At 40.3% G+C, this 12,360-nt stretch overlaps 1 protein-coding gene across 1 annotated transcript in view; it reads left to right on the top strand.

The window, feature by feature from the left end:
* The window catches only part of LOC308081366 (ras GTPase-activating protein 1-like), a 35,111-nt gene extending 27,065 nt beyond the window's left edge, over positions 1–8,046 (top strand). The window contains exons 17-21 of the mRNA XM_080457743.1: positions 647–714; positions 2,845–2,933; positions 3,279–3,356; positions 4,721–4,855; positions 7,670–8,046. Coding sequence (XP_080313869.1) covers positions 647–714; positions 2,845–2,933; positions 3,279–3,356; positions 4,721–4,855; positions 7,670–7,753 — 454 coding nt within the window. The 3' untranslated portion in view covers positions 7,754–8,046. The remainder of the gene's footprint in view (positions 1–646; positions 715–2,844; positions 2,934–3,278; positions 3,357–4,720; positions 4,856–7,669) is intronic.
* Positions 8,047–12,360: the final 4,314 nt, after the last annotated feature.

Here is a 12,360-nt window from a genome sequence, read left to right as displayed (position 1 = left end):
ATCAGCGTACAGTATTATTATTATTATTATTATTATTATTATTATTGATATCAGCGTACAGTATTATTATTATTATTATTATTATTGATATCAGCGTACAGTATTATTATTATTATTATTATTATTGATATCAGCGTACAGTATTATTATTATTATTATTATTGATATCAGCGTACAGTATTATTATTATTATTATTATTGATATCAGCGTACAGTATTATTATTATTATTATTGATATCAGCGTACAGTATTATTATTATTATTATTATTATTGATATCAGCGTACAGTACTATTATTATTATTATTATTATTGATATCAGCGTACAGTATTATTATTATTATTATTATTGATATCAGCGTACAGTATTATTATTATTATTATTATTGATATCAGCGTACAGTATTATTATTATTATTATTGATATCAGCGTACAGTATTATTATTATTATTATTATTATTGATATCAGCGTACAGTACTATTATTATTATTATTATTATTGATATCAGCGTACAGTATTATTATTATTATTATTATTGATATCAGCGTACAGTACTATTATTATTATTATTATTATTATTATTGATGTCAGTGTACTGTAGGCTTTACCGCTGTAATTATGAATATCTTCATCTCTTCTTCCAGTGGGTTCGTCTTCCTCAGGCTCATCTGTCCTGCAATCCTGAACCCCAGAACGTTCAACATTATCGCTGGTACACACACACACACACACACACACACACACACACACACACACACACACACAGTTGAAATATGTATTTATGTCCACATAAACAGAAGTACAAGATGTACAAAGGACATAAACACTGCCAGTGCAGTCAGATGAAGGGAAAACAGCCAGTTACAAAGCGCATGTAAAGCAGAGCAGCGTTACATACAAAATAAAAATGGCATACTTGTCAAACACAGCGGACAACAATCATGGGTAAAGGAAACAACGCCTCCTCCACATTGAGCGGCTTCCTATAATAGCTGATATTGAGCAGTATCTTGCTAATTGTTTAGCCCTACTTTTGGAGAGGCCGGCCATGTGCAGGCCCCTTACAACCAACTTGTGCCCTAGACTACCAAATAAACACTACCATAAAAACCAAAAGTTTACATCTGTAGCCTAGCTGAGAGATGGTCTGCTCTAGCTGATGGTATTTTATCACTTTGGTTAGGAAGGCTTCCTCTAAGCTGTAATCAAAAGTACAGCCGACCTCGAGAATGAACACCTCCCTATGGTTTTCATTAACAACAAAGACATCAGGGGTGTTAGCTGAAATGTTAGAGAACACAGAATCATCGTTACACAGGCTAAACATGTTCGGCTTCACAGTAGAATGCTTATACAGCATGATGGAGGACCTGAAAATAGAAGAGATATATTTTGATATCAGATCCACTATTCTGTCATGCCTACTTATGTAGAGTCCCCTGTATACATGGCACCCGTTTAGGATGTGGGACATGGTTTCAGCTCTTTCTTCATGACCATGATGTATACAGTGAGGAGCATGGTTGCCTGGAAACCAGATGGAGAGGTTAAGTTTAGATGGTAAAACCTGCAACCACGCTTTCAGAGTAAAGATAACAATGCATTCGTCTAAAGCAACATTTTTGAACAGAGAGTGAGAGACAGAATGGACAGCAGGGAGACATGCAGACTTCCCTTGCAGTCTTAGCTCGGTCCAATGCTGCCGCTGCCTTTGCTGTTGTGCCCATAAGAGGCGACCTCGGGCATTAGTCAGTGGGAGTTGATGTTCTGTTCCACACACAGTCATAGATGCTCTGACAGAGATACTGGGGTCAAATATAAAGTCCTCTGAGACAGCCATCCCTCAGAGTTAGACCCTACCCACTGTACTGAGGTCAGAGTTAGACCCTACCCACTGTACTGAGGTCAGAGTTAGACCCTACCCACTGTACTGAGGTCAGAGTTAGACCCTACCCACTGTACTGAGGTCAGAGTTAGACCCTACCCACTTCAAGGTAACATCAGCCCAACAGCACAGATCGTTTAAGTCCGGCCAGTCTGACCACACACCGAAGCCGGGGGAGCGACTGTCTAGCTTTCCACTAGGTTTCCTCCTGAAGCCTATAGGATGCTAGGATCCTCCTGAAGCCTATAGGAAGTAAGGATCCGAGTCACATGCCAGGGGGACCTTACGTCGTTTTAGGTCCAAGAACAGAGATGAACGTGCAAGCTCTCTCACATACTGGTCATCATTGTTCAGCATATTTAACAAATAGGAGAGCCTCGTAGCAATATATGTCCATTCAAAATTGGGAACGCCCATACCACCCTCACGTTTACTGTGAAATATAATGTCACGTGTTGTGTGTGTGTTGAGACCAGTCCATTGTCTCACTAGGTGCACAGTTTTGTCAGTCAAATCACGTAGTGATTTTCGTGGAACATGTACATTGGAGAAAAGATGTTGTACCTCGGCCAATGCTATTATTCTGACTGCCTCTAGTTTCATGATTAGAGGCAGAGGCGATGCGTGGATTAAGTCAAGTCTGCTGGAGTACTCAGAACACACACACACACACACACACACACACACACACACACACACACACACACACACACACACACGCCTCCATGTAGATTGACTACACTTTGGTCAACAAACGATATATGAATGTATTTAATCCAGTCATGAATGTCCACATGTTCCTTATTATTATTATCATTATTGTGTGTGTGTGTGTGTGTGTGTGTGTGTGTGTGTGTGTGTGTGTGTGTGTGTGTGTGTGTGTGTGTGTGTGTGTGTGTGTGTGTGTGTGTGTGTGTGTGTGTGTGTGTGTGTGTGTGTGTGTGTGTGTGTGTGTAGACCCTCCATCCTCCACAGCTGGCAGAACTCTCACCCTGGTGGCCAAATCCGTTCAGAACCTCGCCAACCTGGTGGAGTTTGGTGCCAAGGTACACACGCACGCACACACACACACACACACCTTTATTGATCCTGTGGGGGAAATCAAGGTGTTTCAGGTGTTTAAACACTCTACACCCTCAGCTACAGGGTGATTCAGGCCTTTAACTCTTTCACTGCCAGAGTCATATAATGTAATAGAAAGAGTATAGAGAAAAAGAGTGATTTTACTGACCTTTAAAACATCATGGAATCTTCTCTGTGACCTCTGTGACCTCTGTCCAGCTTGTTTCTGCCGTAAAGCAAGAGGAACGGAGATATAGAAAAACAACGTGTTATTTCATGGCAGTCAAAGAGTTAATGTGTTTAATGTAAATACTGTGTGTTTTAAACAGGAACCATACATGGAGGGAGTTAACCCTTTCATCAAAAACAACAAACATAGAATGATCATGTTTCTGGATGAGTTGGGGGTGAGTATTATTATTACTATTACTATTACTATTACTATTATTATTACTATTACTATTATTAATACTATTATTATTACTATTATTGTTACTATTATTGTTCTTGTCTCCGCCAGGCCGAAAGGCATGGCGAGAGAGTATGTTTTACCCCCTGTCCGTCCGTCCGTCCGTGTGTCCGTCATTCTATCTGTCCGTTGGCTTGCTCGCAGTGAAAGTGTGCACACACACTCCCTGGATGTCAGAGCAGAACCTCTGGCCCAAATCTTTCACAAGGGCCTGTTATAGCGCCACCAGGAGGCCGATTTGTGCAAAACACATTTCTTGACAATACTCCTACAGTTTTTGTCCAAACATCACGCAAATCGATACACAGTATCTCTATAGTCATTAACTCATTGACTGCCAGAGTTAAAACCTCGTTCATAGCAGCCCTTGCCAGCGATTTTCGTGTCTTTTTGTTTCGTTATTTTGTTATTTAATTCACATATAGAAAGTCTAGCTGGACAGTTGAATTGTTTTGATCGTTCCACCACTAGAGAGCAGCACATACCAGCTTGATCGCCTCTCGATCACACTCGCCCCCCCCCCACACCCACTCACACAGTCAAACACATGAACCGGAAGTGAAATGTCTCAGATTCTGTGATCGGCGAAAATTACGATGTGATACACAACGGGGATGACTGTTCGTCACCCAGACCATAGATTATAGGAGGGGAGGTCTCCGATCGTTTTTCATAGCGTGTGAAAAACCGTTTGTTTCCCTATTATGGTCGAAAATGACTGGGGGGAAAAATGTAAAACCGGAAACGGAACCCAAGTCATGAAACCGGATGCAGTGGTGGTTGAAGTAAGTGGAACCTGAAACTTAGCCTGATTCATAACAGAATAGCGTGATCAGAGCATAAAGATCAATAAAGACCATAGATCGCATTAATGCGATCCTGGCGGCCAGGCGCGCTATTTATTAGATCGCATTAATGCGATAATGGCGGCCAATGAGTTAAAAGAAACAGGTTTTTCAGGTTTTTCGAATTCTATCCTGATTGACTGAAATTGCCTTCCAAAGTTTGCAGGAATACTCCGTTTTGAACAAAATGCCTCAAATCATGAACACAGCATGCAAATTCTGTGACATTTTGCGCACATTTCCACTATGCCGAGGAAGAAATGCCACTTGAATTTTACAATCAGCCTCATGGTGGCGCTATAACAGGCCGATTCGTGTTTTTACCTATAACTGCACCGATCTGTGTAAAACTTGTGTGTGTGTGTGTGTGTGCGCGTGCGTGTGTGTGTGTGTGTGTGTGTGTGTGTGTGTGTGTGTGTGTGTGTGTGTGTGTGTGTGCGTGTGTGTGTGTGTGTAGAACGTCCCTGACCTCCCAGAGGTCACAGAGCACTTTAGGACGGATGTTTCTCGGGACCTGGCCGCTCTGCATGAGCTTTGTGCCGCCCACTCTGACGAGCTGAGGACCCTGTCCAATGAGAGAGGAGCACAGCAGGTACACACACACACACACACACACACACACTGTAACTCCCTCCTTACTGGTCTCCCAGCATGCATTGCTCTCTGAAGCCCCTTCAGATGATCCAGAATGCAACATGCCCCCCTCCCCCCCCCCTCCCCCGTACCAAGTACAAGACACTGATGTTGTCCTACAAGGAAACAAAATGCCTATCCCTCCATACCCTCAACCCTAACCCTAGTCCCCTAACACCTAAACCCTAACCCTAGTCCCCTAACACCTAAACCCTAACCCTAGTCCCCTAACACCTAAACCCTCAACCCTAACCCTAGTCCCCTAACACCTAAACCCCTAAATATCTGACCCTAACCACAACCCTAACCCACACATATCCAGCATTAGACAAACAGTCTGGTCTCTGATAATACAGGAAATATATAAGAAGACATTAAAATATAACCTTGAATTGTGTTCAAATGTTTCCCATTTTACATTAAATTAATGAACACATTGTCAGTAACAGTTATAAAACTGTGACTTTTTGACAGATGCTAGGTCCATTGTTTATCCTATAGTTCCAATGTACAGATTATTATTTAGATAGTATATTGTTTAGCCTGATGTTAGGTTCATTGTTTACCTGTGATCCTAGTTTACTGAGACACTACACTGTCTCTGTATTCTATGATCCTATAGTTTACTGAGACACTACACTGTCTCTGTATTCTATGATCCTATAGTTTACTGAGACACTACACTGTCTCTCTGTATTCTATGATCCTATAGTTTACTGAGACACTACACTGTCTCTGTGTATTCTATGATCCTATAGTTTACTGAGACACTACACTGTCTCTGTATTCTATGATCCTATAGTTTACTGAGACACTACACTGTCTCTCTGTATTCTACTAGAAGTTCTGCCCGCTACGCGGGCAGAATTCTAGTACCCCCCCCCTACCCCCCCCCCAAAGAAAATGTCGTTTGGGGGTACAAAATCATGGGATAAAAAAATAAAAATAAAAAACCCAGAGGGTCTCCCCCCCCCCCCCCTTAGGGGTCCCTGGAGACCCTGGGGTCCCTGGAGACCCTGGGGTCTCCAGACCGTGACCTACAGACACTGCGAAGGAAAACTGTGAAGCCACAGCCACGCATGCAAGATGTTGCACATGAATTCTGCAGCCGCACTGAGGCGCTCCAACACAAACACTCTGACATTAAGCTTCACACAACAAACATCAGCAGCACACACAAACATTCACCACAATGACAAACAAATTACGTCCGCGCAAAAATGAGCAAGGGCTCGCTTATTTTGGGGTTCCAAAATCGTGGGCTAAAAATTTCCCCCAAAAAAGTTTTTAAATTTTTAACAGCGCATCGCCTCCTGCCGTCCTTTCTCTCTCTCCATCTCCGTGTCTCTCTCTCTCTCTCTCTCTCCCCCCTCTGGCCCTCTCTCTCTCCCTGTCTTCCTCTCCCTCCCTCCCTCCCTCTCTCTCTCTTTCCCTCCCTCCCTCCCTCTCTTCCTCTCCCTCCCTCCCTCCCTCTCTTCCTCTCTCTCTCTCTCCCTCTATGTCTCTCTGTCTCTCTCTGTCCGTCAGCGAATAAATGAAGGCACTCGCACCCTATAAAAAAAAGCCTGGGTTTCCGAGGCTACTCGCACCCTGACTCGCACAAAACAATGGCTGCCGTTCGTTTTTTGTCGGCTGCACTCGGAGCCATTCGGGCTCACTCGAACTCGCCACCTGATTGGCCAGCTTTTGCTGTCAATCACAGAACGATGAGCGACGTTGCCATGTCCAGGTTTTGTAAGCGTGAAGTGGGTGTAAATTGGTTAGAGAAAGTGCGTCGACGCATGCGCAGTGGGCAGCTTTGTGTGTTAGGTTGCTTGTTGCTCGCTTAGGTTGCTTGTTGCTCGCGCACGATCTGGCAACAGCGGGTTTTTTGGTCGGGTTTTTTGGTCGTTGCTTTCAGCCAACAATCGGATTGTAGGTTAGATGATCCTATAGTTTACTGAGACACTACACTGTCTCTCTGTATTCTATGATCCTATAGTTTACTGAGACACTACACTGTCTCTGTATTCTATGATCCTATAGTTTACTGAGACACTACACTGTCTCTGTATTCTATGATCCTATAGTTTACTGAGACACTACACTGTCTCTCTGTATTCTATGATCCTATAGTTTACTGAGACACTACACTGTCTCTGTATTCTATGATCCTATAGTTTACTGAGACACTACACTGTCTCTGTATTCTATGATCCTATAGTTTACTGAGACACTACACTGTCTCTCTGTATTCTATGATCCTATAGTTTACTGAGACACTACACTGTCTCTGTATTCTATGATCCTATAGTTTACTGAAACACTACACTGTCTCTGTATTCTATGATCCTATAGTTTACTGAGACACTACACTGTCTCTCTGTATTCTATGATCCTATAGTTTACTGAGACACTACACTGTCTCTCTGTATTCTATGATCCTAAAGGTTACTGAGACACTACACTGTCTCTCTGTATTCTATGATCCTATAGTTTACTGAGACACTACACTGTCTCTGTATTCTATGATCCTATAGTTTACTGAGACACTACACTGTCTCTGTATTCTATGATCCTATAGTTTACTGAGACACTACACTGTCTCTCTGTATTCTATGATCCTATAGTTTACTGAGACACTACACTGTCTCTGTATTCTATGATCCTATAGTTTACTGAGACACTACACTGTCTCTGTATTCTATGTATGTGTTTACCTTGTTTATTGTAATGGCAGAGCTTGTAGATCCGATATTGTATTTATATGTGTTATATGTTGTGTATTTTACAGCATGTGTTAAAGAAGCTCCTGGCGATCACAGAGCTGCTGCAGCAGAAACAGGTTCATTACGCCATGAGCAACAGCAACAGGTAGTTACTGTTCCTGAAGCATCTCCTTCTACACCTCCTCCATGTCCTCCATGTCCTCCATCCTCCCTGTGAGAGCATCACCCCCCCCCCACACCCCCCATCTCAGAGCTATGCAACGACAGCAGAACCAACGGACTCTTGATCAAAGAGCGACTGAACCGTTTCCATGACGACACCATGACGTCTCCATGACGAAGACTTCTCCATGACGTCTCCATGACGTCTCCATGACGACATGACTTCACCACAACATGCTCTTTGTCTTTCATCTCCCTTCAGGGTCCTTTAGTTTGTTTACCTTTTCTTTCCTTCATCAACTGTTAGTGATTCAGACTCAGTATCAGTATCAGAGTACAGAGTACAGAGTATCGAGTATCAGAGTATCAGAGTACAGAGTATAGAGTATCAGTCTGTTAGTGATTCAGAGACTCAGTATCAGAGTACAGAGTACAGAGTATCAGAGTATCAGAGTATCACTCTGTCAGTGATTCATTTCCTATCATTACATTTCATTTCATTTCCTCAACAAGGGCCAAAAAATATAAAGATTAAAACAGCAAAACAAGCTTCTTTTTGTACCCTGGAATGTGTGTTATGACAGCATAGGTTGCCAAAGTGTGTGTGTGTGTGTGTGTGTGTGTGTGTGTGTGTGTGTGTGTGTGTGTGTGTGTGTGTGTGTGTGTGTGTGTGTGTGTGTGTGTGTGTGTGTGTGTGTGTGTGTGTGTGTGTGTGTGTGTGTGTTACTCCAGTGGAAACCTTGTATTTCCAGTTGATAATCAATGTAACATGTAGTAGAATGTAATAGTTATTATTAATATGATTTAGTCACAAACTCTTAATACTTCATTGGTTTCATATCAACCTGGTCTGGAGCTCCACAGTGTTAGATAAGCTTTATTTCCACCACAAAGTATAACATTTATTAATTTATGAAAAGATATGGAGATACAAGGTTTCTGTCTGACAGTATATACACACAAACAGTTCATACATGTATGTTATGTAATTATGTCTCTATTGTAACAATGCTTCTTAGTAAACAACTCATCTGTAGAGAACATGTACAGTATCTGTGGGATGAGTCGTTTTTCAGGCGCCATTTTCTGACAAAAACGTTTGAAAACGTTTATGGCAAAAACTTTTTTTTATTTATTTTTTATAATTTCTAAAATTATTTTTTATCTTTTGGGTTTTTCTGTGTTTCTGTTCGTCACAAAGAACCAGGAGATGACATTTTCCAAAAAGTTGCTGCTCCATTCACTTCAATGTTAAAACTGACAAATAAACTGACAAAAAAACTACATTTTCCCCATGTTTAAGCTGTTTAAGCTGTAAACATGTTTAAGCTGTAAACATGTTTAAGCTGTAAACATGTTTAAACTGTAAACATGTTTAAGCTGTAAACATGTTTAAGCTGTAAACATGTTTAAGCTGTAAACATGTTTAAGCTGTAAACATGTTTAAACTGTAAACATGTTTAAGCTGTAAACATGTTTAAACTGTAAACATGTTTAAGCTGTAAACATGTTTAAGCTGTAAACATGTTTAAGCTGTAAACATGTTTAAACTGTAAACATGTTTAAACTGTAAACATGTTTAAGCTGTAAACATGTTTAAGCTGTAAACATGTTTAAGCTGTAAACATGTTTAAGCTGTAAACATGTTTAAACTGTAAACATGTTTAAACTGTAAACATGTTTAAACTGTAAACATGTTTAAGCTGTAAACATGTTTAAGCTGTAAACATGTTTAAACTGTAAACATGTTTAAGCTGTAAACATGTTTAAACTGTAAACATGTTTAAGCTGTAAACATGTTTAAGCTGTAAACATGTTTAAGCTGTAAACATGTTTAAACTGTAAACATGTTTAAACTGTAAACATGTTTAAGCTGTAAACATGTTTAAGCTGTAAACATGTTTAAGCTGTAAACATGTTTAAACTGTAAACATGTTTAAACTGTAAACATGTTTAAGCTGTAAACATGTTTAAACTGTAAACATGTTTAAGCTGTAAACATGTTTAAACTGTAAACATGTTTAAACTGTAAACATGTTTAAGCTGTAAACATGTTTAAGCTGTAAACATGTTTAAGCTGTAAACATGTTTAAACTGTAAACATGTTTAAACTGTAAACATGTTTAAGCTGTAAACATGTTTAAGCTGTAAACATGTTTAAGCTGTAAACATGCTGGCAGTCTATTTTTGAAAAACCCTGGCAGTTTATGAGTTAAAAGTTCTCTCTAAGAAGCATTTTGTTTACAATAGAGAAATAAAACATATTTCTGAACTCTTTGTGTTTATATATAAACTCCTCAAAAGAAGTTTGGAAACGTAACTTGGGGTTGATTATTTCTCCTCTTCAATGATACCAGTCTGTAGGGTATTTTATATGGTCATCAGTCTGTATGGTATTTTATATGGTTACCAGTCTGTAGGGTATTTTATATGGTTACCAGTCTGTAGGGTATTTTATATGGTTACCAGTCTGTAGGGTATTTTATATGGTCATCAGTCTGTATGGTATTTTATATGGTTATCGTTGATGACAGGTGTGTGACTGACACCTGAACATCTGTACCTGTACATCTGTTGAATAAAGCCTGCGGTTCCTCAGTGAAGCCATGGTGAGGAACCGCTCTTTATTGGGATGTTGTCTTCCTGGGACGGCCACTGTACATGTAAGATTGTAAATGGTTCCGGGTCTGACGTCCAGTAATGCTGCCGCTCTGCATAACAGAACAGCAGCTTCACTTGCCCTGTTGCATCAAACGTGGCATCTGTCCATGAGGGGGCAGTGTTGCTGCTTGGAGCATCAACGCACACACAACTTTGACTTTGTGTTGATGCTCCAAGCAGCAGCTCAGGTTCCAGACACACACCTGGCAGGCCGCTCCAAACCAGAGCCATTACAACAGAAGCATATTGGGGGATTTGGGCCATTTTTTGGGGGGTGCTACCCATACGTTTAGCTGTGTTACTCATTCCACGATTGCCCGATCTTTACAAGTTATACCTCGTTGTAAAGGTGAGTAATCAACGATAAAAATGATGTAAAATACAAAACCAATTGGTATTATAGAAGGGGAGAAATAATTGGCCGACGTTAAGTTTCCAAACCTTTTTTAAGGAGTTAAGTACACGTACACACACACACACACACACACACACCGTACACATACACACAGGTCCTTGTCCTCTACTTATGAGGAACGTTAAACTGACATGAAGCCCCTCCCCCTTTCTTCTATAATAACTGGATTTTGAGCGATAATGCTTTTTATACTGTAATTAGTGACTGATTTATTTGATGGTTACAAAGTGCTGAAAGTAGCATTTCTATCCTTGTTTTTCTTTGTCCTTTAATTTCTTTCTTTCATAAAGTAATGGTTATTTTATTATTTTATATCAAGAATAAATTCTTGCTGGAATCATGAGTTTATATTTGAGATGAAGCTGAACGTTTTATTTTATCAGCTTTTTCTGTTTTTCTTTTGCTTTTCCTTTCATTCATAATCAGAGAAACCAAGTTGATGAAAAGTGTTTACAGTCATTTATGTGTTTTAATACAGATTGTATCAGACATGCATGCACTTATTAAACCATTTCTGTTTTGTAAAGTACTTTACAGACTCTTTCATTACGGGGGGAGGGGGGGGGGGGGGTGTACTTGGTCCACTCCCTTCACTGAAAATAACCGATCTCCAAGCTCACATGGTGAGCTTTTAGATCTGCAATTTTTAAAGTCTGCCCCAGTATAGTTAGGACCTTGTTATGACCGTCTGATCATTAAAATAAACATGCTCTGAAAACGCGGCCAGCCATCTGACCACCTGACCATCTGACCGTCTGACCACCTGACCACCTGACCACTAAACAGGCAGTCAGACGGCTGGGCCACCTTTTGAGTTTTTCTGAAAAAAGCCATTTTAGTGTCAAAATGTTGTGACGATGGCTCCAATATTTAGTTCAGTGACCATAGAGATAATGAATGGTTCAGAAGCTGTGTTCACCTTCACTCTCCTATTGGAATTAATATTCATAATAATAATGAATGGTTCAGAAGCTGTGTTCACCTTCTCTCTCCTATTGTTAATAGACTCCAACCTGCTTCCTGTCTCCTAAGAAGGCGGAGCCACCAACACAGATAGCGTAGTAAAGTCTAAAGTAAAGCGTAGACAGTGTAGTAAAGTCTAAAGTCAAGCGTAGACAGTGTAGTAAAGTCTAAAGTAAAGCGTAGACAGTGTAGTAAAGTCTAAAGTCAAGCGTAGACAGTGTAGTAAAGTCTAAAGTCAAGCGTAGACAGTGTAGTAAAGTCTAAAGTAAAGCGTAGACAGTGTAGTAAAGTATAGACGGCATGTAAACATGTGTAAACATGTAGAAAAAATATCTTTATTCACTGAAATCATGAAATCAAAACAAGACGATTTATTGAGGATGTGAGGCAAGAAAAACAGAAATATCATAAATCTATACACCTTTTAAAGGACTAATTCACCTTTTAAACACTTGTGGGGTCATTTTAACATGAACTCTTTGATTTGATTGATTCAATATTACAATATGTGTCAATCATTTTCAGACAAGCCCCGCCCCTATATAAACCCAAGCC

This window comes from Gymnoscopelus braueri, assembly GCF_963280865.1.
Source record: "Gymnoscopelus braueri genome assembly, contig: SCAFFOLD_185, whole genome shotgun sequence".
NCBI lineage: Eukaryota > Metazoa > Chordata > Actinopteri > Myctophiformes > Myctophidae > Gymnoscopelus > Gymnoscopelus braueri.
This window is presented reverse-complemented; position numbering and strand designations above follow the sequence as displayed.